The sequence below is a fragment of the Equus przewalskii genome, chromosome 2 (genome assembly GCF_037783145.1).
Source record: "Equus przewalskii isolate Varuska chromosome 2, EquPr2, whole genome shotgun sequence".
Lineage (NCBI taxonomy): Eukaryota > Metazoa > Chordata > Mammalia > Perissodactyla > Equidae > Equus > Equus przewalskii.
Window position 1 is genome coordinate 34,568,172 of NC_091832.1, and position 26,699 is coordinate 34,594,870.

Here is a 26,699-nt window from a genome sequence, read left to right on the forward strand (position 1 = left end):
TGTGGTACAATATTTTTAATGTTTTATTTGAATTTTCTGTTCTTAGTTATTTTCCATGCCATTTAAAATATTCCTTCCCAGACACACATTCTGATTATCAGTGTCTCTGCCTTTTTTGTGAAACTCTTCAGTTTGGGATGAGTGCTCCGAAATGCTCCCCGGGACGGACAGACTCCATCCTACACGTGTCTGACTCTCTCTGCCCAGTGTGGTGAAGGAAACCCTTTACTCCTCGCACCTAACTGGCCACCATCCTCACGCCCATCAGGCATTCACATTACTCTGTAGCAACAGTGTGCGAGCAGAAGGGTTGCAAGATGCAATCTATTCTCATTACCCATCACTTCCCACTCAAATTTCAATAATAGCTAATTTGATATTTTTTCAAATAACCTTTTTGAGATCTAATTCACATGTACAATTCACCCATTTAAAGTGCACCCATTCAGGGGCTGGCCCCGTGGCCGAGTGGTTAAGTTCGCGCACTCCGCTGCAGGCGGCCCAGTGTTTCGTTGGTTCGAATCCTGGGCGCAGACATGGCACCGCTCATCAAACCACGCTGAGGCAGCATCCCACATGCCACAACTAGAAGGACCCACAACGAAGAATATACAACTATGTACCGGGGGGTTTGGGGAGAAAAAGGGGAAAAAAAAAAAAAATCTTAAAGTGCACCCATTCAACAGCTCTGATCGCTGCTAACAGGCCTGCCTCCTTCCCAGGATTGTAGGCTCTCTGAGGGACAGTGTTTCAGGCATTCACTGCATTCACTCATTCATTCACCAAGCATTCACTGAGCACCACTGTGTACTGGGGATATGATGGTGAAGAGAAGAGAAGTCCGCCCATACTGTCTGGTCGGGGTGGAGAAGTACTTATTAAGAAAATTAATCCTTACTGAGCACTTTTATGTGCTAGGCACAGTGCTACCGGTGGGGGGCCGTGTCTTCAGGGCTGTCACAGGGGTGGGGGACTAATCAGTAGTTATCAGGTGAATCGAATTAATCTGAAGCAAAAGGCAACCCCCTTCCCCATAGGGTGCTGGGACATCTGGGACGCCTGGCTGTTCCCCCCCGGGGGCCTCTGTGGTCCCACCCTCCAGCTCCGGTGAAGTCAGCAGGAGAAGGGCGGAAGAGAGGGCGAGCTGTGGACTTCTCCTTTTTCTCAGCTCTGGGGACTGAAGCCATATTGTCTGAGCTGTGGCTTCAAAAAGTCCCAGGTCTGCTAAACAGCCAAGGGGAACCCTGGGCTGGGAGGGCCTGGGCTGAGTGCTGAGGACCTGGCTGCTGGCTGTTCCATCTGCTTTGTTGGAGAATGCCACCTGCCAGCCAGCTTTGCCTGCCTGCCTCCGTCCCCTGGGATTTGGGGAGCACCAGGGCCAGGCATCGTGCAAGGCATTTTCATATATGGCTTCTCATTCAATAGCTAAAATATAACCCACCAAGGTAGGGATCTTTGGGGGTGACTGGTCCAGCCTCCCGTTGCCCATCAAGGTCCTAAGGGAGAAACCCTCCTGGCCAAGGGCAACTGGTAAGTGCTCTGCCACTTTTTCAGCTGAGCCTGGACCTGAAACCAAGTGCAGAACTCTGCTGGGCCCACGCTTCAGGCGGGAGGAAGGACTGGAGGTGGGGGCTGCCATCCCGTCAGGCCACACCTAGAGATGAGGACCCCACCAGCCCTTGCCTGCAGCAAGGAGCACGAGGTGTGAGCTGGGGGAGACAGGAAATCCACCTGGAGACCCTTCCCCTCCAGGCCCCGTCTGCCAGCAAGCATGGCCCAGCCCATGCGGTGGAATCCATCAATCGGGCTGGCCCTCCGTTCTCCAAGAGGAACCTGGGGAGGTCCCGGCTGTGGGTAGACAAGCTCACGTGGCCGTCATTTATTTCCCAGGCCCTTACACACACCCGTGTCAGGTGCTGGGGCACGAGCCGACAAGCCCATCTCATTTCACCACAACTACGTTCTCCATCAGGGCACTCCCCGGGCCAGGGGCCAGGTCTCCCCCGTGAGACCCGGGCTTCCTGAGGAGGAAGGAACCACAGACTTCAGCAGACTGGGCAGCGCCTGAAAGCAAGAGCCACCGCCCCATGAGACTGGGTGCTTCCCAGGAGCAAGGGATCATGCCACCCCCATCAGACAAGGGCTTCCTGGGCAGGGGACATGAGGGTTCACGTCTTTCTCCCCTGCCAGCTCTAGTTCAGGCCCGCCCTTGGGACTCATGCTGCCATACTGAGCCCCCAGCTCTTCAGGCTGGGAGGGCACCACCTGGTTCCAGGTAAGTGGCATCGAGCCAGGTCACAGCCCTGGATGGAGCCAGACAGCTGGCTGACAAAGGGCACCTGAACCAAGCCCGGTCCAGGGCCAGCTGGGGCCTGGGGGCCACTTCTGCTGGGACAAAGCCAGAAGCTTGTGGGAGTCACGGTTCAGGACAGTGGGAAGGGAGCCTGAGCCCAGCAGGGTTGGGCCACTCCCGAGGGTGAGAGTGAGGCTGGGACTGCCCCCGGCCTGAAGCCCTGGACCCCTAGCCATGAACAGAGGGAGGGAGGGGACTCTGAGGACCCTCAAGCCCTGCAGCTGAGGGACCTAATGCAAATCACACAGTGGCCACTCCCAGCAAGGTCACCTAGGGCAAGTTGCTTAATTCCTCAAAGCCTGTTCTCTCATCTGTAAAATGGCCACTGCGACTACACCTACCTCAGAGGGGGCTGGGTGGACTGAATGAGACCGTGCGCAGCCCCACCCTGCACACAGCCAGTGCTCAATGAACGTCAGCGGCTGCCCGGGTACACCCGGGGCTCCGCAGGCATGCCCAGGACAGGGCTGGGGGAGATCGGCCCTGCCGGCCCTCCCTGCCCACCCGAACTCCAGAGGTGCCCCCTCCCTGGTCTCCCCAGACCCAATTCCCTGCTCCTCTTCCCCAGACCAAACTCAGTCACCTGCTGTGAGCCGCTGCCAGCCAGCCCTGCCTCCACGACCGTCCTCATGTCAGCCTGGCTTTCAAGGCTCCTCATAAGTGGTGCCACCTTGGGAGCAGCCCGGACTCCCACCTCCAGGCCTTTGCACACACCCTTCCTTTGTCCTGCCTTGCCCTTCCCTCTCCCTTCCAGATTCAGCTCCAGGGCACCTCCTCTGTGCAGCCTTCTCTGGTTGAGTCTCCTGGGGCTGGTCTCATCCCCTCATTCCCATGGCACTTTGTACCCTCTGGGCCCAGCCCTTCCCACCAGACCCCAGCTACCGTCTCCCCTCCTTGAGGGCAGGGACCAGAGTGGGTTCACCGCCCCCCCCCCGCCCCCCGCCCAGGGTCCCCTGCACAGTGTGGGCCGAGCAGGGAGGGCTGTGTTCCACAAATGCTGGGGGCACAAACTGGGCCACGGCGCCCTCTCGCGGCTGAGGCTGCGGCCCCGTTGCTGGGGGCTGCAAGAGGAAGATTCTGAGACGCTGGGGTGCAGCTTCTCGCCCACCCCGGTGGCTCTGGGGAAGTGAGGTGGGGTGTGTGGGGGCGAGAGGCGGCCAGCACAGAGGGGAGCTAGCCCCTCTGTCCTCAGGCACCCGTAGGGTCGTGGCCAACAGGGAAGTGGACACAGAACAGGGTCCAGGTGACAAAGTAAGGCTGGGGCCTGGGAAGCGGAGCTCAGAGCTGCGCCTGCCCTCCTCTCCTCCCTCCCCCTGCTCTTGCACCTGCCCTTCCTCCGGCCTGCAGCACTCCCACCTGTCCCCTGCTCATCCTTCTGCCATGTCACCTCCTCCAGGAAGGTCTCCCTGATCTCCAGGGAGATCTGGTCATCCTTCTCCTCCAACTAAAAATAATCAAAGGTAACCGTTATTGATTCCTTACTACATGCCAGACTCTCGGGCTAAACTGTGTAATGACACCACTTTATAAGGCCATGAAGTGGTAATACTGTCATCCCATTTCACAGATGAGGTAACTCAGGCACCGAGAAGCTAAGACACAGAACCAAGATCTGGACCTTAAGTATCCTGCTTCTTCCTGAGCGCCGAGGTGCAGGGACCCTGTTGGAGTGTCCCCACCACCAGGTGTGGCGCCTGTCCCAGAGAAGCAGGCTGAAGAAACCAGAGGCCCCTGGGGCTGACTGGCAGACTCCGTCCCCTCCTGCTCGGCAATCCCACACCCTGACCCTTTAGGTCCCGCCTGGGCCCTGGAAGGTAGGGCCCAGATCCCCACCCGCCGCAGTTCCCACAGCAGCCCAGACCCCAGCACCGGGGGCAGGAGCAACAGAACAGGCCCCGCTGGGAAGGACCGTTTACTTGGCTGTCTGCAGCCAGCAGGACAGGCCTGGGCGCCAGGCCGCAGTCCTGGGCACCGGGCCACGCGGTGCCCCGCACCCAGGGGTGAGACAGCAGAATGAGGTAGGTGAGCTGATGGGCAGCCTCACCGTCTTCTGAGAGCGCAAGGCCTTGGCCGCAGCCCCTCCCTCGAGGCTCACAGGGACAGCTGCCTTGGACCCTGGGAGGTGCGCTCCAAGGAGGGCCGGGCTGGCCCTGGGGGCCATCTTGCTCCTGGAAGAGTTAGTCAGGGCTTCCGGAAGAGTCAGCCCACAGAGGTTTCGGAGCCACAGGGCAGACGGCTGGGCCGGGAGTTCTAGGCCCCATCAGCTCTTTCCACGGCCCAGTCCAGGTCAGCAGCACCGTGACTGCCCCCACCCTTCTCTCTTCCTGAGTGTGGCACCTGGACGTCCTTGTCGCCTTGGCCTGGGGTCTGGTCAGCTGGGGAGGAGGGGCTGGCGCTCTGAGGAGGTGGCGGCCTTGCGGTACACCAGGAACTGTATGGAGATCTGGAGCCCGACGTCAAGGCCACACCGAGCAGAGCGTGGGCTGGACCTGCCCCTGGCGGCCTGTGGCTCCCTCTTCCCCGCCTCCCGTCCCCACTCCGGCAGGTGGGAAGATCAGCCACGTCCTCCTGGCCTCTGCTCTCGCTCCCCCCTCCACTCTGACCACGGTCCCCTCCCCAGCCAAACTCTGTGCACCTTCCAAGTCCAGCGTGGGGTCTTCTTCCCTCAGGCGGCACCCCCGCAACCCCAGCCCCAGGATCTTGCCTTCCTCTCACCCTACAGCATCCTGGGGGGCTCACCAAGTGGCTGGGGTCATTTGGGGCACTAGAGCTTAAGATTTCCTTTCTCTCTCATTGCACCCAGCAGGGACTCAGCAAATGTTGAAACAAGGCCCATGTTTACTTTCTCCCAAATGAGATCCAAATAATGCCCCATTCAGTCATTTAGCAAACATTTACTGAGCGCTCACTGTGTGCTGGGTGCTTCTGGGTACCTCATCTTATGTAACTGCCCTATTATCCTGGTGAGACAGTGACTGTTACCTCTACCATGCAGAGAAAGATATGCGAGCACAGAGAGGTTAAGGGTTTGCCCCGTGTCACACAGCTATGAAGCTGTGGAGCCAGGATTTGAACCCAGGTTTTTCTGACTCTAATGCATGTATGTCTCCATGTTCCAGCTTTCATTCCTCTGGCATGGATGGGCTGGTTTTTCTCCCTGTTCCTCAGGGGCTTTACACAAACTGTGCCTAGAACATCCCTCCCTTGCCTTTACCTGACTCCTTCTCCTTCAGGGCACAGTTTAAATAGCACTGATGGAGGCCTCTGCTGAGCCTCTAAACCAGAACAGTCTCCTGCTCAGACTCTCGTAGTTTTTCTCTGTGGTACTTACTCAGTGCCACTGCAACGAAGTAACTGTTTGATAATTACGTGTGTGCTGACTGAGCTGTTAGCTTCCTGAGGCAAGGGCCGTGTCTGTTCTTGTTCACTACTGGATCCGTGCCTACCGGGGCGCCGGGCACACACGAGGTCTGACTCTTGGACGGGTGGGATGGATAGATGGATGGATGGATGGATGGAAGGAGGGGTGGAGTGGTGGATGGATGGATGGATGGATGGAGTGGTGGACGGATAGATGGATGGATGGAAGGAGGGGTGGATGGATAGATGGATGGATGGATGGAGTGGTGGACGGATGGATGGATGGAAGGAGGGGGGAGTGGTGGATGGATGGATGGATGGATGGATGGATAGATGGATGGAAGGATGGGTGGATGGAGGGGTGGATGAATGGATGGATGCTGATGCTGTGTGCAGGCAGAGGCTGCCGCTGCCATGCCTACCCCACCCCACCTGCCCTACGCACCCTGAAGGATACGATGGTGTCGAGCAGCAGCACACCCAGGCTGCCCACGAGCCAGGGCAGGTGGTGCAGCACGTAGCTGCCCTCACTCTGGCCCACCTCGGGGTTCTTGAGCAGCACGCTCAGTCCGTACAGTGTGTTCCCCAGCATCACCAAGGCGAACAGTGAGTAGGAGATCCCCTGGGTCGACTTCCGCAGGAACTGGAGGTGAGGCGCATGGGGTCAGAGACCTCAAACAGGGCTTGTGGACTGGAACTGTCCATGTGTCCATCAGCCCCGCACACTGTACATGCTCTGAGCTGATTTTTCACTGTGTGCCCAGTGTCCAACATGGGCCTGGCACTCAGACCAGCCCTCCCAGGGCCTGACTCCCCATCCCCAGTCCAATGACTTCTCCCAGACGCCCCGCTCAGGTGCACAGGAGACCACAGCTGCCCGTGCCTGCTGGCCCCACCACGCCTGCTCTCCAGCGCCATGCTGATGCTCGCTGCCCAGCAAGCCTCCCCCTCCCTGACTCCCCACCCTCCCCTCTCCTCTCTGCCCCTCTTTCTCACCTTCCCTGAGACACACAAAGGTCACCTGGACCCCTGATGGCGGGCATCAGCATGCCCATTTTCCAGAGGCAGAAACTGAGGCTGGGAGAATTGGATTAACTTGCCCAAGCCAACAGTGAGTTTGGACGCAGACCTTCTGCACGAAGACTCCCGCCCCATGCCACCCCTTAACCCTAAGGGCCTGAGCTGCGGGCCGGCTCTTCTGCCGCGCGGCCCCACCCGTCCCTGCCCGAGGCTCACGTTGGTGCGGATCTGGGGCAGCCGGGAGAGCAGGTACAGCAGGCTGGAGACGGAGCCGATGACGAAGCCAATGATTTCCTGCCGAGTGAAGGGCTGAGAGGGCAGAAGGGGGCGCTCAGTGCCTTGGAGGGGCCGGACGTGCAGGCTGAGATCCCCAAGCCCCCTCCTGGAAGGCAACCTCCCGCCCACGTGGCCACGAAGGGGTGGGCCCTTGGGATGAGCCAACCCCCACCCCACTCTACCATCGCGTACCCACACCTCACCTTACTGGCTGGCTCCACAGACAGGAGTGTCCGCCCCTGGAAGACCTCCCTCGGGGCAGCCACAGAGCCCGTCCTGCTCAGCAGCGGGGTGATACACGCCATCCCCAAGATGAAGAAGAGCACAGAATTGATGGGGGCCGAGGCTGGACATGATGCAGGAGGGAAGCCGAGGTTAGGTACCTGAGTGGCAGCAGACAGACTGGGAATTGAGTCCTGGCCCTGCCCCTCAGTGGCTGTGTGACCTTGGGCAAGTGACCTAAGCTCTCTGACTTTTAATTTCTCATCTGTAGAATGGGTATAATAACAGTATCTCTGGTTGTAGAGGTGAAATGATGAGAGCAGTACGGACAGGAGGGGCTTATGCAAACTGGAAATGCTGAGACAGCCCCATGGCAAGTGCCCGTAATAGCCCCCGAACTGACCTCAGGTATCATCCCTTCTGGATCCTCAAGGACAGTGATGGTCTGTGTGCCCTGTCCTTGTTTCCTCAGCTCGAAGCCACGGTTGGGCACAGAGGAGCTGCTGAAGTCACACTTGCAGACTGAGAACTCGAGTGAAGGGCACTCCCTGTGGCCCTGCCCGGACATGCTCACCGCCCTCTGGCCTCTATCTTGGCCCATCAGGGCTCAGGCCTTCAGATAAGGCCCAGAAAGTCTTTCCGAGGTTTGGCTTATCACCCAACAACGGGAAACCCGCTTCCTCCCAAGCTCCCGGCCCTCTCGGCTGCCCCTTGAGCCCTGACACAGAGGGACCTCCGTACTCACACGCAGAGGGCCGTCTCTTAGACTTGTAATGAAAGTACAGCGACAGCATCAGCAGGTCCGCCAGGACGTAATACACCGCAGTGTATGTCTGTAAGAGAAGCAGGGGCCTGGGGCGTGAGCTGCGCTCCCAGGTTCCGAGGACCACACCTTGGCACAGGGGTAGTGCTCTGCCACAACACACCTGGGTGACCCTAAGCAAGTCATTTCACCTCTCTGAGCTGTTTCCTCCTCTAGAAAGGAGGGGATCACAGTTCCTACCTGGCACAGAGATCAGGTGGGCAGAGGGCCCGGCCTGGGCAGTGCAGGACATGGCGGCTAGCTCCAGTAGTCAGGACAAAATGGGATGCAAGCAGGAAGTGAGGGCTCTGTTTTGGCCTGATACAGGAGCAATTAAGACTTTATAGTCCAGGGCCAGCCCTGGTGGCCTAGTGTGCTCCACTTCAGCAGCCCAGGTTTGGTTCCTGGGCGTGGACCTATACCACGGATCTGTCAGTAGCCATGCTGTGGCAGCAGCTCACATACAAAAAGAGGATGTTTGGCAACCGGGTGAATCTTCCTCAGCAAAAAAAAAAAAAAAAAAACCCCAAAACCAGGACTTTACAGTCCTGCTTGGGAAGACAATGGCTTCCTGATTGCGATACCCAGCTCTGTCTCACCACAGGAGGATGATGGCAGCTGGGCCTCCAGGGGAAAACTCCTTTCCTCCTCCCTGCCCTGAAAGCTTAGTTAGGACCACAGCACCTCACAGGCAAAACAGCCCGGCGATCCTCTGGTTGGATGTGTTCATTCTGCAGATGGGGAAACTGAGGCCCAGAAAAGGGCATTGATCAGCACACTGTCATACTGTGTGGCAAGGCAGAGGGCTCTCTTTACAGAGTGGGGCCCTCACCAGATGGGACGATGGGTCAGGATTCTGGAGCCCAGGCCTCCCCTGCTGGCTGCCCCAGTGCCTATGCCATGGCTGTCTTAGGCAGCCCACCCTGCCCAGGGGCCGGCCCACCTGCAGGGGCAGCTGGTCAGCGAGGAAGGAGCCAATGAGGTTGCAGGAGTCTCCGCCGATCCAGCCCAGGAGGAACCACAGAGACAGGGCCTGGTCCATGTTGCCCGTCTTGCAGGCTTTGATGTACTGGCTGTGGCAAAGGAGGGAGACACACGCTCAGGCCCGAGGACTCGGACGCCGCGTTGGAGCGTCAAGGAGGGAACAGCCCCGGAGGAGACAACCACAACCACAGACTAGCAGCGCAGGGGCAGGAAGCACGGGAGGTCGCCCGCGAGCCAATCCTTCCCGCAGGCAGAATCCTCGCGAGCCTTTCTTGATCCTTTGGTGGCTCCCTTCCAACCTGGAAACTATGGGATGTGCACTCTCCAGAGAGATCCAGAGCACTGTTCAGATTCTCCTCCACAGCACCCTGGGGTCTCCCAGTGGGGACCTGGGTTTTTTTGGGTCCTGAGGTTTTGTGTTAGGCCCTGAGAACCACTTTATAGAACACTGGATTCTTCTATGGAGGGTGTGGGGGTTTCGAAGAAGGATAGCGGTGGTGGCAGTGGGCCCAAGGCTTGAGCGCTGCCCTATCTCCAGGAGCGGTTGATGATAAGATGGGCTGAACCACAGCCTGTTATCATCAAAGGGCAACAGACAAAGGGGGGCACTGTCGTTCCTGGAGCTTGGCTTTCCTTACAATAGCCGGCGGCTTTCGGTACCTTGAGTGTTTTCCTAAAGGTCCTTGGTGCTGGGACCGTCTCTCTGGACCTCTGGCCAGGTCTCAGCATGAGTCCAATGCTGACAGTGGCAATGGGGCCTCGGGCGCAGCTCTGAGCCCTTCGTGCACATTCCTTCACTCAGTCCTCACGGCCCCCTAGGAGGTCAAGTCTACTTTGACGAGCCACCTCACTGGGGACCGCGCAAGTCATGTCACACGGCTAGGGAGACCTAGAGGCAGGATTCACACCCAGACCCTGAGGCTCCAGTCTTGCTCTTCACCATTACACAAACTGCCATTCACTGTTCCATTTCTTTCTAATCATCTGTGTGTATTTAAATAAATGAACGGTAAGTAGATGGCACCTCACCCCATCCTTCACCCAAGTGAGAGCCTAGGAAAGCTGCGCTTGGGCGCTGTTGCCCCTGCCCCACCCCCGCCATCCTCCCATCGCCATCTCCCACGGAGCCCCCTCCACCTACCTCTCTAGGTCTCCTAACCCAGCCTGTTCCCCTCAAATCCATCCTCCCTCTCAGGAGCTTTCTAAAACTCCAATCTTGCCAAAATCTTCCAGAGCCTTCCACTGCTCTTCAGCAAGGACCCACATCCTCATGAGCATGCCCTTACAAGGCCCCTGGGTCCGGCTGTCCCTCTGCCCCACCCCCTCCACCAGGACTGCTTTCCCTTCCTCCAAGCTCTGCATCCGCAGACAGCCTGCCACCCGCTCTTCTCCATCTTTCAGGAAGTGCCAGTTCCTCCCCAGCGCCTTCCTTGACCTGAGCTCACCAGCATCCTCTCCCTGCGCCTCTGTAACACTGGACATCCTCGTCCCTCCTGGACTCAAGCTTCCTGAGGGCAGGGATGGTGCCCAGCACAAGCCTGGCACCGAGAAGGCCCTTAATTAAGGTTTATCACGTGGCCCTTAAAGCTCCTTCTAGGACGCTGTGACTTGCTGTGTCTCCATAAACGGCAGGGAAAGTGATTCTGTCAAACCCAGGAGAGGCCGAGTCCCGAGGAGGAAGGTGGCTGCTCTTCCTGTCATCACTTGGGGATCCCTCCAGGCCCCTGACCCCCCTCACTGGTTGATCAGCCAGGCCCAGGCAGGGCCAGCCCCATGCCGTGGCAGGAAAGCAAAGCCTCGGCCAGCTCCTCAGAGACTTCTGGGGAAGGTCACAGCTGAGGACAGGCGTCTCTCTCCCTCGACCTCTGTCGGTCACCCACACCTGTCCACTCTGCTTCCTAAGGGCCTCTCCAATGCCCCCTGACATCATGGCTTGCTGGGCATCTTACACAGCCTCCAGCCCCTCTCCTTGTCCCCCCGTCCTTCTTCCCCGTGACTCTCAGACTGTCTGGGAGGGAGCCAGCATGGAAGCTCTGCAAAGGCAAAGACAGGGTCTGTTGTGCTGTCTTGCACCACACCTCCCACGGCACCCGGAACGAGGTGATTCAGCAAAAATGTCCAGACCTTACAGCACTGGGGTGAGTCAATGGGTAAAGGACAGTCTCTTCAACACGTGGTACCTGGACAACTGGATGTTCCCCCGCAAAAGAATGACGCTGGACCCCTACCTCGCACCGTATACAAAATATAGCTCAAACTGGATCAAAGAAGAAATGTGAGAGCTCATTTGGGATACTGGGATTTACAACAAAAAATATGTATTTGGTTTTCTCTGTTCTTGGCACAAAGTTCCCAACACCCTTGGAATTTTCTAAGTGAACAGAGCAATAAAGGCGTCTTTTGATATGTTAATTAGGTGACTTTGGTAAAGGCCCCTAGGTCACCTAAGGAGAGAGGAGGCTGACTGTCAGGGGAACCAACCATGTGATTAGAGGGGGAAGTGAAAGTCCCTGACCTCCAGGAAGGGGAGCGGGGCAGAGTTTGAGTTCAACTGCCAACAGCCAATGATTTAATCCCATGCCTGTGTGATGAAGCCCCCATAAAAACCCAAAAGGATGGCGTTCGGAGAGCTTCCGGGCTGGTGAGCATGTGGAGATCTGGGGAGAGTGGCACACTCAGAGAGCACGGAAGCTCGGCGCCCCTTCCCACATACCTTGCCCTACGCAACTCTTCCATCTGGCTGCTCCTGAGTTATACTCTGTTAGGATAAGTCAGTGACCTATGAAGTAAAATGTCTGCATTCTGGGAGCTGCTCTTGCAAGTGACTCAGCCCCGAGGAGGGGCTGTTGGAAGCTCCGACCTGCAGCAGGGCAGTCAGCAGCACAGATGACAGCCTGGACTTGGGACCGGCATCCGAGTTTGGGGCGGGGTGGGGGCGGGCACCCTTCCAGGACTGAGCCCTTAACCGGTGGGATCTGATGCTGTCTCCAAGTAGAGTCAGAAGTGAGTTAACTGCCTGATGGTTTGGGGAAAAGACACACATCGAATCCGCATCAGAATCAGATCAATGTAAGAAACTCTTAGAAGAAAAGATAAGCGCATATCGTTGTTCTTGGATTAGGCTATGATTTCTTAGATATGACACCAAAAGCACAAGCAACAGCAAAAAAATAGATAAACTGAACATCAGCAAAATTTAGAAGTTTTGTGCTTCGAAGGACACCATCAAGAGAGGCAAAAGACAACCCTCAGAGTGAGAAAGCGCCTGGCAAAGCCTACGTCAGACGAGGGCGGCGTATCTAGAATATATAAAGAACTCTTACAACTCAACAAAGAAGGACAATCCAGTTGAAAAGCAGGCAAAGGATCCAAAGAGACCTTTTTCCAGAGAAGATATATAGTCGGCCAATAAGCACATGAAAAGCTGCTCAGCATCACTAGTCATCAGGGAAACACAAATCGAAGCACAATGAGACCCAACTTCCCACCCCCTAGGACACTGTAATAGAAGAGATAGAAGACAACAAGGGCTGATGAAGATTTGGAGAAACTGAAACCTCCATACGCTGCTGAGAATATAAAATGGGGCAACTGCTTTGGAAAACGGTCTGGCAGTTCCTGAAAAGATTAAACACAGAGTCACCACATGACTCAGCAATTCCACTCCTACGTCCATACCCAAGAGACGTAAAACATACGTCTCCACCAAAACCTGTATGTGACGGTACACAGCAGCCTTAATCGTAAGAGCCCAAAGTAGAAACAACCCAATGTCCATCAATGGATGAGTGAATAAAGAAAATATGGTAGACACATGCAATGGAATATTATTCGGACAGAAAAAGGAACAGAGTACTGATACATGGCTACAACATGGATGCACCGTGAAGACGTTATGTTAAGTGAAAGAAGCCGGCCGCATGCTGTATGCCTCCATTATATGAAATATCCAGAACAGACAAACGTATAGAGACAGAAGGTAGACGGGTGGCTGTCAGGGGCTGGGAGATTAGGGGGAAATGAGGAAGGGCTCATTTATTTTGGGGTTTCTTTTTAGGGTGATGAAAATGTTCTAAAACTGAATGTGGCGATGGTTACACAACTCTGGAAATACTACAACCACTGAATTGCACATTTAAATGGGCTAATTGTATAGTATATGAATTATCTCTCAAAAAAGCTATTTAAAAAAATGTCAAGCCCCTGATTATCTTTTCTCCTCAGGATAAAGAGCAAATTTCCTAACAGGGGAGAATGCCTCTCCATGACAGGGCCCTCAAAGACCTCTTCGACCTCACCTCTCCCCGCCCCCTGACCCTCACACACCCTGGCCAGCCATGGCATTCAGCATGCATGTGCAAAGGCCCTGAGCTGGGTGCTTTCCCTATACCCATCCCCCATGCCACCCTCATGGCAACCCTGGGAGCTGGAGAACAACAATCTCATCTCACAGATGAGGAAACTGAGGCGCAGAGCAGTGAAATGACTTGTCCACATCACAGTATGTCCTCATTCCACAATCACAGCAGTGGCCACACTATTGTGCAATCACTGCTTGTCCACCACTGGACTGTCACAGGACAGAGGCCGTGTCTGGTTCATCCCAGCCCTCCTGCCCCTCCGCCTCCTCTCTTACTAGCTGTGCAACCTAGAGCAAGTTCCTTAACGTCTCTGGGTTTCCGTTTCCTCGTAAAGTAGGGATAGTAACTGTGCCTATCTCACAGGGTTGTTAGGAAGATTAAATGAGGTAAAAACATGTCAAGTGCTTAGAACTGAGCCAGGCACATCGTGGGCACTCAGTAAACAGTAGCCACTATTCTTATCTGTTGCAGCATCGCCCAGCACAAGGCAAGGCCTAGGGTCGGGTTCAGTGCAGGGCCCTCCACGGTGGGTTAGAAGTCAGTGAGTGGGGGTGGGGGAGGGAGCACACTCGGTTTTGAGACTGGAGAGGCCCGCGCCAGCCAGGCAGCCCCTCCTCTGTGCAGTCCCTGGAGCCACTGCCCCACCCCTGCCACCTGCCACTACTCACGGGAAGGTGGATGCAGCAAAGCAGAAAATGGAGATCAAGCCCAGGCCCACGCTGGCCTCGTCCCAGCCGTCCTGGGCACACTCGCCAAACACGTCCCATATCCACTGGCGGGAGCCATTGGGGCAGTTAGAGAAGTTGCCGGGGCCCAGCTTCTTCCAGACCATGGCTGCTGCGGGAGGGATGGAAGGAGGAGGGCTCTAGAGGGAGAAAGACAGGGGGCCTTTAGCCTTGGGAGGTCGGGATCCCAGTCACGGCCCCATGCCAGCTTTATCACGCGTCACTGACCAAGCCCCTGAGCCAGAGGACACAATCAGCCTCAAGGACGGAGATCGAAGCAAACGTGTGCCCACCACACATGCAGGCAGAGCGCTGGGCCTGCAGGCAGAGAAAAGCACCCTCAAATGCCAGCTCACCACGTGTTAATGCTGCGACAGCCCCTCTGTGCCTCAGTTCCCCCATCTGTAAAATGGGGCAATAACAGTGCCTCCCTCGCACAGTTGTGAGGGTTAAATGAGTTCATCAACACCGTGTGGAGAACTGAGCCCTCAAACAACGTCACCTTTGTTCTAACTCTTGAACATTTAGATTGTTTCCAATCTTTTGTCATTGTAAATTGCGCTGTGAGGGTCTGCCGAGACCAGGCCCATTAAGAGCATTATTTCACTTAAAGAAGGCTCGTCCCCCAAGTCGGTCAGATGAGGCAAGTGCAGAATGAGGCCCAGGTGAGGCCCAGGGTTGCACAGGTGGCTGGGATCCAAGCGTGGCGCGCTAGAATCTCCCAGGAGCTCACATGTGTGGAACACCTGCCGACAAGGAGTCCACAGCCACCTCCCCATCCTCACCACCAACAGAGCCAGAGGATGGCTCATTGCAGTGGCAGGCAGGGAAGACCCCTCCCGGTGGCCAGGCACCCTGGACAGAGACTGCCCGTGTGACAGTCCCAGAGAAGGGAGAGAAAGTGGAGCCTGCTGAAGCCACCCCTACCACGCAGAATCATCACAGCCCCGGTCACTGAGCTCCGTGCTAAGCACCTTGCAGCACGTACGCATTTTGCCTCACATCGACTCTGTGAAGTGCGGGCTACTGATGCGTCCGTGAGGAACCAGGGAAATGACTTGCCAGGGCCACCCAGCCAAGAAGCAGCAGAGCCGGGAGTCAAAGCCAGGACTGGGCCCCAAACCCTAGCTCACAGCCACCATGTCACACTTCCTCAGACGCACTGTCCCTGGGCGTGGCAGCACCCGCCCGTGGTCTGGCACAGCTGCCCAGCTTCTCACGCCCAGAACGCGGGCTTCCCTTTTCCTCCCTGTGCTCAGAGGGGTTTTGCTCGCCTGGGCTGAGCTCTCTCCAGCCCGCTTCAGTTCCCACTTGTGTCAGGAGGCCCAGGACCCTCATAAAGCAATGCCCCGTGCTATAGACTGAATGTCTATGTTCCCCCAAAATGCGCTGGAACCTAACCCCCAAGGCAATGGTGTTTTGAGGCAGAGCCCTCATGAACGGGGATAGTGCCCTTATAAGAGACCCCAGAGAGCTCCCTCACCCCTCCTGCCACGTGAGGGCACAGTGAGAAGACAGCTATCTATGAACTAGGAAGTGGACACTCATCGGACACTGACCCTAACAGCACCTTGAGCTCTGATTTCCCAACCTCCAGAACGGTAAGAAATAAACGTCTGTTTTTTATTTCTTAGCCCCCCAGTATTGTGTCATAGCCCAGGACTGAGGCCCAGGCTGGACCCGTGGAACTGCTGAGGTTGCGGCCATCTGAGAGCGTCGGGGAGGGAAAGGAAGCGAGTCAGCTGCTTCTCTTAGGAAGCTCTAGGCTCTCAGCCCTAACGTGACTACCCGCGGGCAGAGGCCCCGAGCTGGAGGCAAGGGTGCCCCAGGTCACCGCCTGCCTGGTTCACTGCAGTATCTCCAAGGGCCCGGCAAGGGTGGCTGGAAGCCTCTGCTTGCACCTTGGGGACCCACCTTGATGACTTTCAGCACAGCTGATGTTGGAATCGTTTACCTGATGTCCTGCCACCAGCACCTGCAAGGCCACCCCAGGGGATCATACAGTTCAGGTAAGAACTGTACCTTGGCAACACCAAAGGCAGTTCAAATCAAGTCCTGTTGTTCCCCAGCGATCCCCTAATTGGACTGCCTGCCCCACCCTCCCCTACAGCGTCTGATCATGCCACTGCAGCTCATCACACGTTAGTAAACTGCCATCCTTGTAACTTCCCTGTGGCGGGAGGGGGGCGGTGGAATACCGTCCCCATTTTACAGATAAGGTTGAGCGGCCTTGAGCAAGTGAGTAGCCTGTCTGAACCTGTGTGAGGAGAATGACGCTCACTCTTTGGGTCGTTCTGCAGAGGAAGTGCACCAAGGCTCTGAGCCCAGTGCCTGACGCGACGCAACGCACCGCATCGTAGTGACTGTTTTGAGGAGAGACCAGTATCTCAACCACTTTGAGGCTGCGCGCTCACTCTCTCTCATCACCAGGTTAGGGAAGAAATACGGTGGACATGTGCCCAGTGAGGGAGGGGGGTGTCTTGAGGGGGTACCTTGGCTCACAGGGCCCAGGGCACTGTGTGGTTGGTCCCTGTCCCCGCACAGCACCGTGTGCACCTTGGGGCTCAGGAGACTCTGAGCCACACCCGAGCCCCGGACAGAAGCGCCTTCCTCTGAGGGCCGCTATGCTTACAGCCTGTCACCTGCAGGTTCTGACCCCAGTAGGGAGTAGGGAGCCAGCCTGGGCCCAGGCCTGCTTCTGAGAACGGGCCCACCTCCTGGACAAACAGCACTAAGTGAACAGATGTCCAGGGTTGCAACAAAGCGTGACTGCGTCCACAGGTTTAACAAGGACCAAAGCAGGGGTCCTTGGAAGGCACTCGTTCAAAATTGAAGATTAGGGGCCGGCTCCGTGGCTGAGTGGTTAAGTTTGCGCGCTCCGCTGTGGCGGCTCAGGGTTCGGATCCTGGGCGCGGACATGGCACCACTCATCAGGCCACGTTGAGGTGGCGTCCCATATCCCACAACTAGAAGGACCTGCAACTAAGATATACAACTGTGTACTGGGGGGTGGGGGGTGGGGGGAATAAAGCAGGAAAAAAAGATTGGCAACAGTTGTTAGCCCAGGTGCCAATCTTTAAAAAAAAAACACAAATTAAGATCAGTGTGTCTGGGCTGGCAACCAGGGACTTGGGCTCAAGAAGCTCCCCCAGCTGATTCTGGCACACGGGGCCACACTTTGAGAAAGGCTGCAGTGGAGAAGGTGTCTCTTGCCACCTCCGAGCTCCTCTGCCAGACCCCAAGCTGAGTCAGGGAGAGGTTTCCAGCTGAAGCTGGTCAAGTGACCTGACCACCTTGATCTACTAGATGGAGGCCAAGTTCCTTGAGGCAAAGCCCCGAGGCACTCTAAGAACTGCCCTCTCCACCCGTCTCCTCCCCTGCTCCAGGTCTTCAGATACTCCTCAGGCCTCCAGGCTTCTGCGCGTGCTGTCTCTTCCCCGGGAGTGTCCTTCTTCCCCTGCAGGGCCTGGGAAAGAGACACTGCGGCCCAGGCTAACCTGCTCTCTCAAAGAGGCCTGGCAAGAGCTGACTGGACAACACCTGTCGTCTCTTGCCCTCCCCTTGTCCACACACCTGAAGAATCCTCAGCGACCACTTTAAACGCACTCCTCTGCCCCGCCCTAGCTGTAAGCTTATTCTCAGGGCCTAGACACACCAGCTGCACAGAGAAAGACAGGAAAGGGGAAAGAAAGAGCGAGACAGAGAGAAAGGAAGGGAGGGAGGGAGAAAGACGTAACTGTGAGCTCGAAGGGCCTCGGCTTGAAGAGAAAACCCTGTGGAACCGCCCTGCCCAGGCCTCCTAGGACAGAACTCCGGGGCAAGAGATCGAGCCTCTCCAATCTGTACAGCGGGGGAATAAGGCAAGCGTCCACCTCCTAGGCTGACCGCAGAGTTAAACGGGAGAAACCCACCAAGCGATGAGAAGGGCACCTGGCACAGGTTAGCACTCACTCAGCAGTAACAGCCGGGATGGCTATTATTCTGTCCTGGCTGTACCCCACCTTCTCCGCTCCCCCCCCCCGGGGGTCCCTGGCACACAGCAGCCTTCACTAAGTGTTGAATGGGCAAGACCCGTGCCAGTCCTCACACGTCCAAACGCAGACTTTCTATGTACACACTTGGAAACCCGTCCTCGGCACGGCGTGGGGAGGGGGCAGTCGGCGCTCCCTGCAGACCCGGGGAGTACACGGAGGGGAGGGGCGTCCGGCTTGGGGACACGGCCCACTCCAGGTCTCTGGGTCCTGGGTCACAACTCCCTCCTGGTGACTCAGCCCAGCGCGGGCTGCTTGTTTGGCGGGGATAATGACAGGGCAGCCGCTGGGGACAGTGGCCGCGAGGCCCCCTCCCCTGGCCCGGCCTGGGGAAAACAAAGTCGTCAGAAGCGAAGGGGCCCGTCGGCAGGGACTAGGAGGTGAAAGGGGACCCAGACCCCAACCCCTAGGCAGGCTGGTCCGAGAGGCCATGCTAGTTGCCCCCGAGGAGTCACCCAATCCCGGCCCAGAGCCGCGTCCCAGGATCTCGCGCCCCAAGGACGGGACAGGAGCCCCAAGACCGCGCAGGGGCTGCAGGAGGGTTTGGAAAGATGCAGCAGGAAAGCCCCAGAGTCCCGACCCGCGGCCTTCGCGTTGGCCCCCAGCCTCTATCCCGGCTCACCGCGTCAGGATTCGCCGCCCGGGCCCAGCTTCTGGGTTCGGTCTTCACAGCCGGGGTCAGCTGACCGAGGCCCCGCCCCTCCCCTCCCCGCCCCTCCCCGGAGCCCCCGGCTCCGCCTCTTGCGCCGCGCACTTGGCGGACGGTCCCTGGAGGCGCCGCGAGCCGGCCGAGCGTGTGTGCGGGGCGCGCACCTTGTCCTCGCTCCCTTGCGGCCTCAGGGGCTCCTCCCCCGCGGCTGGTGGGCGGGGCCCGAGGCACCCCGGCGCGCAGGCGCAGACCTCATGTTGGCCGCCGCATCACGTGCAGTGGCTCGTGCGGTGGCTCGCGCCGGGGTTCGCTGCGCACCTCGCCCCGGGCAGCCCGAGGCTCGCACCGCCACCGCTGCCATGTCCCGGTTGCTGTCTACCCCGCGGGCCGCCTCGGACGCCGGGGTCCGGCCCGCCACCGTGCTGGGCACCATGGAGATGGGGCGCCGCATGGACGCGCCCGCCAGCGCCGCGGCCGTACGCGCCTTCCTGGAGCGCGGCCACACCGAGCTGGACACGGCCTTCATGTACAGCGACGGCCAGTCCGAGAGCATCCTGGGCGGCCTGGGGCTCGGGCTGGGCGGCGGCGACTGCAAAGGTATGGCCTGGCCCCCGCGCCCTGCCCCTGGCCTCCCCCCCGCTTCGTGCAGCGCTGACCCGGCCCCAGCCGTGCACCTGCCGCGGTCAGGACCGACCCCTTCGCCCCCTCCCAGGGCGCCATGCTCCCCTGGCCACCCCGCAGCTCTGTGAACCCCAGCTCCTCGGGCCCCGAGCACATCTAGGCCCGGACAGCCGGCCAGGGCTTTGTCTTGACCTCCTTCCCCTCCCTTTACCTTCCTCTACCTTCCTGCAGGGAGGGGGTTGCAGCTCGCGAATCCCCGAGTCTTACCCTGAGTCTGCTCTAGTCCTTCGCTTCTTATCCCCGTTGCTTTCTTGGTTCTGCAACACTGGTCTCCGGAGCTATGCAGCTCACCCTTCATCCCTCCCAGGTGCCCATAACCGGGCTCCAGGCGCTTGCCTACACCTCTCCCTATTGCATTGTCCTCACGGCCCGTGCGCTCCAGGAGCGCCCTTTTCCCATCCTGGTCTTTGGTCAGGCTCTAGACTTTGCTCTGTTCAGTTGGCGGTACCCCTGGCTCTCTTAGGGAGAGTTGTAGCGACGCCGTGGGCCCGGCTGGGGAAGCAGGGATGGTAGAGTGAGGAGTAGGAAGGTGTGAGAGAGGGCGTGAGGCCTTTCTGTCCACTCCTATAGCCTGGTGCCAGGCTGTGATATGGGGCTATAGGAAGGAAGGTGACTCTAACCCACCTCCGGGGAGCTCAGAGTCTAACGGGGAAGATTGAAGCAAATGATCACTGAGGATCATAGAAAAGGAACCACTTTTGGCGGGAGGAGAGGATGGTCTGGACAGAGAGAGGCACTAGGGAAAGCTCAGAGAACACTGGAGCTGGGCCTTAGTGGACCAATAGTCGTTTGCTGGGCAGAGAATGAAGGAAAGGGGCATTTGAGGCTGAGGGCATAGCTGCGCAAAGTCTGGGCTTGGAAATGCAAAGCGCCCCGTGTGTGGAAGGATGTCCAGTAGGCAGGTGTGGCTTGAGTGAAGGATGTGTATGTGTGGGAGGGACTGTCCCTCATTACATTAGCGAGGTGCCTAGGAGGGTGCCTGGCACACAGTGGGGCTCAGTGAACGGTAGCTACTGTTATTACTCCCACACTTTGCCTCCTCTCTTCCACCCTGAGCCTCTCCCTTCCCAGCCCTTGCACCGTGGGCCCCCGAGTCCTCCTTGGATCCATAGCTTGGTGGATCTGGAGGAACAGAACGGGAACACGTTTCTAAGGCACCCGCTTTCTAGTTCAGCTGGCTGCCTCTTCCTGATAGTGAAGATTTTGTTTCTGAATTGGTTTTTCTCCTCCAACCCTTCCTTTCTTTCCTCCTTGAGTCCAGGCACTCACTGAGCCCAAGTCCTCAGGTTGGAGCTGAGGCAAAGTTCACACCGACGTTGCAGGGGAACTGAGAAATGTTGGGGAATGGAGAAAATCTGGATGAGAAGCTACAGGGCTTGTTCTCTCTCATTTCCCATGGTCTGATGACTCCCCTCCGACCCTCCGACCTGCCTTTGCCAAGTGTGAAAAGTGCACAGTCCCCGCATCCGTCAGTCCAGACAGCCAGTGTTCTTTCCAGCACTAAGCTGTTTGCGTGGCAGAACACTGTCTTGTTCTCATGGAGGCTGGGTCTGCAGTGGATGTGCAGACGCTGTGAGTCTGCAAGGGGAGGGGGACGTACACTTGCCTTCTGCTTCCTTTGCCTTCTACCTGCCTCTCAGCTTGACCTCTGCCAGTGCCCGGTGTTCAGGCAGCTGCGTGTCTCCTGAATTCTTCTGGCAGCCTCTTTACTCCTCTGGCTGTCTCCAGGCCTGCCCCCTTGAGTTCTTTCTCTGTACTGCAGCCAGAGTGAACCTGGCTGACGGGTCCAGTCATAAACCTTTGCATGCTGGTGTTTGAGAAAGCCCTTTGGGGTTAGGTCTGTGCCCCTTCGCTTGTCTCATGTGCCACTGCTCCCTGCCTTCATGACGGCCCTTCACATGCTGTGTTTTCTTGCTGTTGTGACTTTGCCCATGTTCCCACGCTATGCATTGTGCTTGCCACCCTTCCTCCTTGGCTGTGGAGCCACACACCTCTCCTCTGGGCTCCTGTAGCATGAGGTGCTTGTCTCTAGTGCACTTACCATACTGTAACATCGCCTGCTAGATGGGGGAGCTCCCGGAGGGCAGAGGTCCAGAGTCAGTTAGTTCATCTCTGCGAACTCAGCCTCTGGTGCAAGGCCTGGCACAGCCAGCAGTTTGGTGACTAATGACAGTGATTACAGCAGCGAACATGGAGAAGTTATGTATCAGATATTATTTAATCCTCACGATCTCCCTGTGAGGACAGTTCCATTGTTATATCCCCACTTTACAGATTAGAGAATGCAGACTCGGAGAATTTAAATAATTTAGCTAGGGTTACATGCTAGTAAGAGGTTATAAGTCTCTCAACCATTACATTCTCCCCCCAAAGTGAAAATCGCTACCAAGGCCAATCCCTGGGAAGGGAAGTCGCTGAAGCCTGACTGTGTCCGGTCCCAGCTAGAGACGTCACTGAAGCGGCTGCAGTGTCCCCGGGTGGACCTCTTCTACCTGCATGCACCCGACCACAGCACCCCCGTGGAGGAGACACTGCGCGCCTGCCACCAGCTGCACCAGGAGGTGAAGGCGGCCCCCTGAGCTTCGGAGGAGCTCTGCTGTTGCTCTCCTTGCCCTGTCACTACCCAGGAGAGTGGAGACACCAGGGCAGTCCCAGAGTGGGGTCTGTCGCCAGTTCCCAGGGTGCCCCCCTCCCCACTGTCTACCCTTCTTGGTGTCCCGGGCCGCAGTGGGATGTGACTGCCGCCTCCCCTGCAGGGCAAGTTTGTGGAGCTGGGCCTCTCCAACTATGCCTCCTGGGAGGTGGCTGAGATCTGCACCCTCTGCAAGAGCAATGGCTGGATCGTGCCCACCGTGTACCAGGTGAGGGCCGGGCTGCAGAGGCCTCCGTCTCAGGGCGCCTGCTCATCCCGGGGTCCCTAGACCCTGCTAACTGCCCCCTGTGCCCTCCCCATAGCAGCCCCTCCCCTACTCACAGCCTGCAGGTGGCTCCCAGGTGGCCACAGGGTCACGTGCAAGCTCCTCAGCCTGGCCAGCAGGCATGTGCTCGCTCTGGCGCGGGCTCCCCCTTCTGCCTGCATGTGCCCTTTGTCCGTCCTTCCCGCTTCCTTGTTCTGCACTTTAGCCTTGAGCACTCCTCCTGTCATGCTCTGGCAGGAGTGCTCAGGCTCACATAGATGCCTCTCCTTCTGGAAGCCTTTCCCCACACCCCAGAGGAGCATCCAGTCTCCAGACTACATTCAGCAAATATTTGTGAGCATCTGCTATGATCGTAGAATCCACTTTTATTGTGATCATTATCTTCTGTCTGTGTTTTTCACTCAACTCTAGCATCTCTTGGAGCTGGAGGCAGAGACCTTGCTGGACTGGCTGGTGTTTGGAAGCCCAGTGTCCAGCCCACGGTTGGCACCCTCAGATATTTGTGGAATGATATATCCAGTCTGGTTTCCCTTCCATGGGTCCAGCACCATCTCCCCATCCCTTACCAACACTAGTGATTTTGGAAATCATTGCTAAAGGCAGATTTTGACTGAAGGTTTTAAAAGAAGAAGGCTGGGGTCCCTCCGTCAACAAGGGCACCCTCTCCAGCCGGGCTTTCTACCTGCAGGGCATGTACAACGCCACCACCCGGCAGGTGGAGACGGAGCTCTTCCCCTGCCTGAGGCACTTTGGACTGAGGTTCTACGCCTACAACCCTCTGGCTGGTACGGGCTGCAGTGGGGCAGGCTCCCCTGGGGGAGGGCGTTCCTGGCCCTGTCCTGTGTCTGCCTACTCCTGACCGGAAATCCAGGTCCAGGACCTGGGAAGCAGGGCGGGTGTGACCAGAGGCTGGGCTGTCTTCCATCCCTCCGGGGTCTCCCACCATCCCCCCCCCAGTCCAGAGCAGCCTCTGGGCGCAGTGCGGGCCAGCGGGTCTGATTGCAGCCTTTCCGCAGGGGGCCTGCTGACCGGCAAGTACAAGTACGAGGACAAGGACGGGAAACAGCCTGCGGGCCGCTTCTTTGGGAATAACTGGGCCGAGGTCTACAGGAATCGGTGAGGTGGGAATGGCTGCATGCAAATGGACGGGATGGAGCCTCCCCTTTATCTGAGATGGAGAGGTCCTAGGCTGCTTTCCTAGGGGCTCCAGCCCTGCCTTACTGCCTGGACCTGCGTCTCTTGATTCCTGCAGGAATCACCGATCCCTCTGTGGGGTTTCTTCTTGTTTTCTTGGGACCTCTGTGAGGAAATGAGGATCCCTGGACCTTATGCCAGGTCTTCCAAGTCATAGCTCTTCCCTGAGAAGTGCTCATCACCTGCCAAGAGGAAAGAGCGAGCCCTGGATTGAGGCTCAGGAGGCCTGGGGCCGAGGCCTGCCCCCTGTACAAGCTGTCTTTGTTTTACCAAGTCAAGTAAGGGCAGGCTTTGCGCCCTGAGGGAGGAGATGTCGCTGGGGTTTCTGGTGAGGGAGCCAATATCATGGGTGGTTCTGCTGCGAGTAAAGCAGGAGACTCACTGCCAGAGGGGACACTGACCCTCTGTGCTACAGGGTTGGCGTGGGTGCAGCTGCCCTGGTTGAGTCTTTGGCTGTGGCCCTCCAGTGTGACCCCATGGGACTAACCCTTGTGCCGTTCCCCTCACCTGCCCAGCTTCTGGAAGGAGCACCACTTCGAGGCCATTGCCCTGGTGGAGAAGGCCCTGCAGGCTGCGGATGGCACCAGTGCCCCCAGCATGACCTCGGCCGCCCTCCGGTGGATGTACCACCACTCCCAGCTCCAGGTAACCCAGCTGTCTCTTTTAAGGATGCTTCTCCTCTTTTTTTCTTTTTTTTGCTTCTCCTCTTTTAGGGGAGCCAGAATTACCTTGAGGTGATTTCTAAATAGTTTCATGATTTCTAAATAGTTTCTTTCCTCTGAAATTTCTCCCTGTTCCAATTCTTTTGGCAGTGTTCCTGTTGTTCTCAGTAGCTGTCTAGGTGCCAGGCTCTGTCATAAGGGCTTTACAGACACGGAATTAATCATTAATTAATTACTTAGGCCTGATGAAGTGTGACTGTCCTAATTTTACTGATGAGGAAACCGGTTCACATAGCTGTGAAGGGAGTAGAAAATTTATCACGGATTTGACTGAAAACCCATGAATCTCTCTCCTCTGGTGGGAGTTGGGGTTTCCCTCTCTCTTTGGTGTCACCTGTCTTCCAGGCTAAGACTTTTCTCCAGCTTCAGCCTTGTTCAGTGACATACTGTCTGGCATTTACATAGTAGGTTCTCAATAAATGGGAGCTAAGTGCTTTACATAATTTCTCATTCCCATAAACCAACTGAAAATAGAAAAGGAGACTGAGTCTCAGAGAGGTTAGATAACTCAGCTGGGTTTACACAGCGGCTGAGGGGCAGAACTGGGCTCTGCACTGAGGTGTGTCTGAGGATGAGCAGCGTGGCAGCAGGGGAAAGAAGACAGGGTCTGCAGACACACAGTTGCAATTGTGGAAGGCCCCTTAAATTCTCTGTAGAGCTATGTAGGGCAGAAGTGAACAGCAGATCGCAGCTCTTGGCAGGGGCGAGGCTGGGAGGGGGAGTGTGTGTGACGGGAGTCACTGTTGCAGAAGTCTCCTGACGCCTGGCCGTCTCCCCTTGCAGGGTGCCCTTGGGGACGCGGTCATCCTGGGCATGTCCAGCATGCAGCAGCTGGCACAGAACTTGGCAGCGGCTGAGGAGGGGCCCCTGGAGCCGGCCGTCGTGCAGGCCTTTGATGAAGCCTGGCACCTGGTTGCCCACGAATGTCCCAACTACTTCCGCTAAGCCCCCAAGGGCTCAAGCCGCCAGCGGTTTCTTTCTTTCCTGTCCCCTCTTCTGTTCTCTCCCTTGGCCAGTGTTTGCCTTAAGCTGATTCAGCCTGATCTTCCGTGGCTGTCTGGATCCACACGTTAATTTGTAGATTCCTGCCTTGCTCTGGTGGCCTTCTCACTGTGTAAGGCTGGGGCGGAGCCCTGCTCGGCAGTTCCTGTCTGAATAAAGCAGGCACTTGACCCGGCTGTAGCCCAGGCCCTGAGTCAGCACCACGGGCTTGTCTCCATGCTGCCTGGGGGCTTCCTGCCAAAGGGGCAGAACCGTGTGCTGGGGTCTTCAAAGGGCAGAGGCGCTGAGCGGGTCTCAGTGCACACTGCCCTCATGAGGTCTCCCCAGCCTCCTGTCCTGAATCCAGCCTGGCCCCTGACACTGGGGCTGCAGGTGGCCCTCACTCTCCTACACACGACAGAGAAAGAGGGCCACACACTGTGAAGCGGGTCTTCTCTCATTTAGAAATGCCCTCACTAAACATTTACAAAATCAACAGTTTGGGTAAAAACGTACTATTAGAGTCGCCCCGAGAAGAATAGAAGCTCCCAGGACGCTGTGGACCATTTTGAACCCACGCTGTCAACTTCAGCGGTGGCTTCGCTCTTGCCTTGGCTGAAGCCTCCTGTCTCTGGTCATCCACCACATTCCTGGCCCTTGCGCCGGGCCTGCTGCTGTTGGGAGTGGGGTTGGGGCACGGGCAGCCAGGGCCCCCGTTTCCCTCCGCAGATCCCCGCTCTAAGCAGGAGGCACCCCAGGCTGGAGCCGAAGAGCAATGCCAGGGCTGGGGGTTGCCGTGTGACCATTCCCAGAGCGGAAAAGTCCCTTCAGCCCTGGGTGAGCGGTGGAGGCCACACTCAGAACTTGCTCAGCTTGAAGTGATGAAGGGGCTCAACTCGGAAGCCCTACAGAACCACCATTGAAGGCTCCTTGTTCTAAGGAAAGTCCCATGGCCGTCTAGAGGGAGGCACCCTGAAAACAGAATATATTCTCTCCAGAAACGAGTGCCCCTCCTTCCTCTTCGTCCATGATAAAATGGAAGCTTCCCCTAAGCGGGGTGGTGTGTTAGTTATTGCACAGCAGACCACCCAAAACTTGAGTTGCTTAAAATGACACAATCCCCCAAATTAAAGATTCAGTGCAAACTCTATCAAAATCCCGGCTGATTTTTTGTTTGTTTTTTTAGAGAAATTGACAGACTGGTCCTAATATTCATATGGAAATTCAAAGGACACAGGATACCCAAAATAATCTTGAATAAGAAGACTAAGTCCTTGGGGCTGGCCCCGTGGCCCAGTGGTTAAGTTTGCACGCTCTGCTTCAGTGGCCCAGGGTTTCACTGGTTCAGATCCTGGGCGCGGACATGGCACCGCTGTCAGGCCATGCTGAGGCGGTGTCCCACATGCCACAACTAGAAGGA

At 57.2% G+C, this 26,699-nt stretch overlaps 2 protein-coding genes across 5 annotated transcripts; one reads left to right on the forward strand and one right to left on the reverse strand.

Annotated features, from left to right (window-relative positions):
- Positions 1-19,896, reverse strand: SLC66A1 (solute carrier family 66 member 1). 3 transcript variants are annotated; one of them, XM_070610749.1, is made up of 8 exons: positions 19,672-19,896; positions 14,047-14,243; positions 8,977-9,106; positions 7,977-8,064; positions 7,213-7,355; positions 6,950-7,042; positions 6,171-6,356; positions 1-4,796 (listed from the first exon to the last, which is right to left on the reverse strand). In XM_070610749.1, the coding sequence occupies exons 2-8, from the start codon at positions 14,208-14,210 to the stop codon at positions 4,725-4,727; spliced, it is 876 nt and encodes a 291-aa protein (XP_070466850.1). In that variant the 5' UTR covers positions 14,211-14,243; positions 19,672-19,896; the 3' UTR covers positions 1-4,724. The 3 variants fall into 3 exon arrangements, with proteins under 3 accessions (XP_070466850.1, XP_070466849.1, XP_070466851.1); XM_070610748.1 differs by lacking the exon at positions 19,672-19,896 and adding an exon at positions 18,757-18,836; XM_070610750.1 differs by lacking the exons at positions 14,047-14,243; positions 19,672-19,896 and adding an exon at positions 18,757-18,843.
- Positions 15,328-26,435, forward strand: LOC103544355 (aflatoxin B1 aldehyde reductase member 4). Of its 2 annotated transcripts, XM_070610736.1 has the most exons (11): positions 15,328-15,704; positions 16,033-16,112; positions 16,404-16,533; positions 17,490-17,729; positions 17,898-19,380; positions 21,838-22,025; positions 22,221-22,325; positions 23,071-23,167; positions 23,399-23,498; positions 24,092-24,221; positions 25,082-26,435. In XM_070610736.1, the coding sequence occupies exons 5-11, from the start codon at positions 19,038-19,040 to the stop codon at positions 25,241-25,243; spliced, it is 1,125 nt and encodes a 374-aa protein (XP_070466837.1). In that variant the 5' UTR covers positions 15,328-15,704; positions 16,033-16,112; positions 16,404-16,533; positions 17,490-17,729; positions 17,898-19,037; the 3' UTR covers positions 25,244-26,435. The 2 variants fall into 2 exon arrangements, with proteins under 2 accessions (XP_070466837.1, XP_070466838.1); XM_070610737.1 differs by lacking the exon at positions 17,490-17,729 and having other exon boundaries at positions 15,372-15,704.
- Positions 26,436-26,699: the final 264 nt, after the last annotated feature.

What these genes read in the sequence shown, in the direction of transcription:
- SLC66A1 (XM_070610749.1), bottom strand. Translation starts at nt 14,210, where the DNA reads ATGGTCTGGAAGAAGCTGGGCCCCGGCAACTTCTCTAACTGCCCCAAT. An exon ending in TAAGAGACGGCCCTCTGCGT is followed by an intron (nt 7,356 to 7,976) that starts GTGAGTACGGAG and finishes CATCATGTCCAG; the next exon opens with CCTCGGCCCCCATCAATTCT. An exon ending in TGCTGCTGCTCGACACCATC is followed by an intron (nt 4,797 to 6,170) that starts GTATCCTTCAGG and finishes GTCGGGCTCCAG; the next exon opens with ATCTCCATACAGTTCCTGGT.
- LOC103544355 (XM_070610736.1), top strand. Translation starts at nt 19,038, where the DNA reads ATGTTGGCCGCCGCATCACGTGCAGTGGCTCGTGCGGTGGCTCGCGCC. An exon ending in GCCGAGGTCTACAGGAATCG is followed by an intron (nt 23,499 to 24,091) that starts GTGAGGTGGGAA and finishes TCACCTGCCCAG; the next exon opens with CTTCTGGAAGGAGCACCACT. An exon ending in ACCACCACTCCCAGCTCCAG is followed by an intron (nt 24,222 to 25,081) that starts GTAACCCAGCTG and finishes CTCCCCTTGCAG; the next exon opens with GGTGCCCTTGGGGACGCGGT.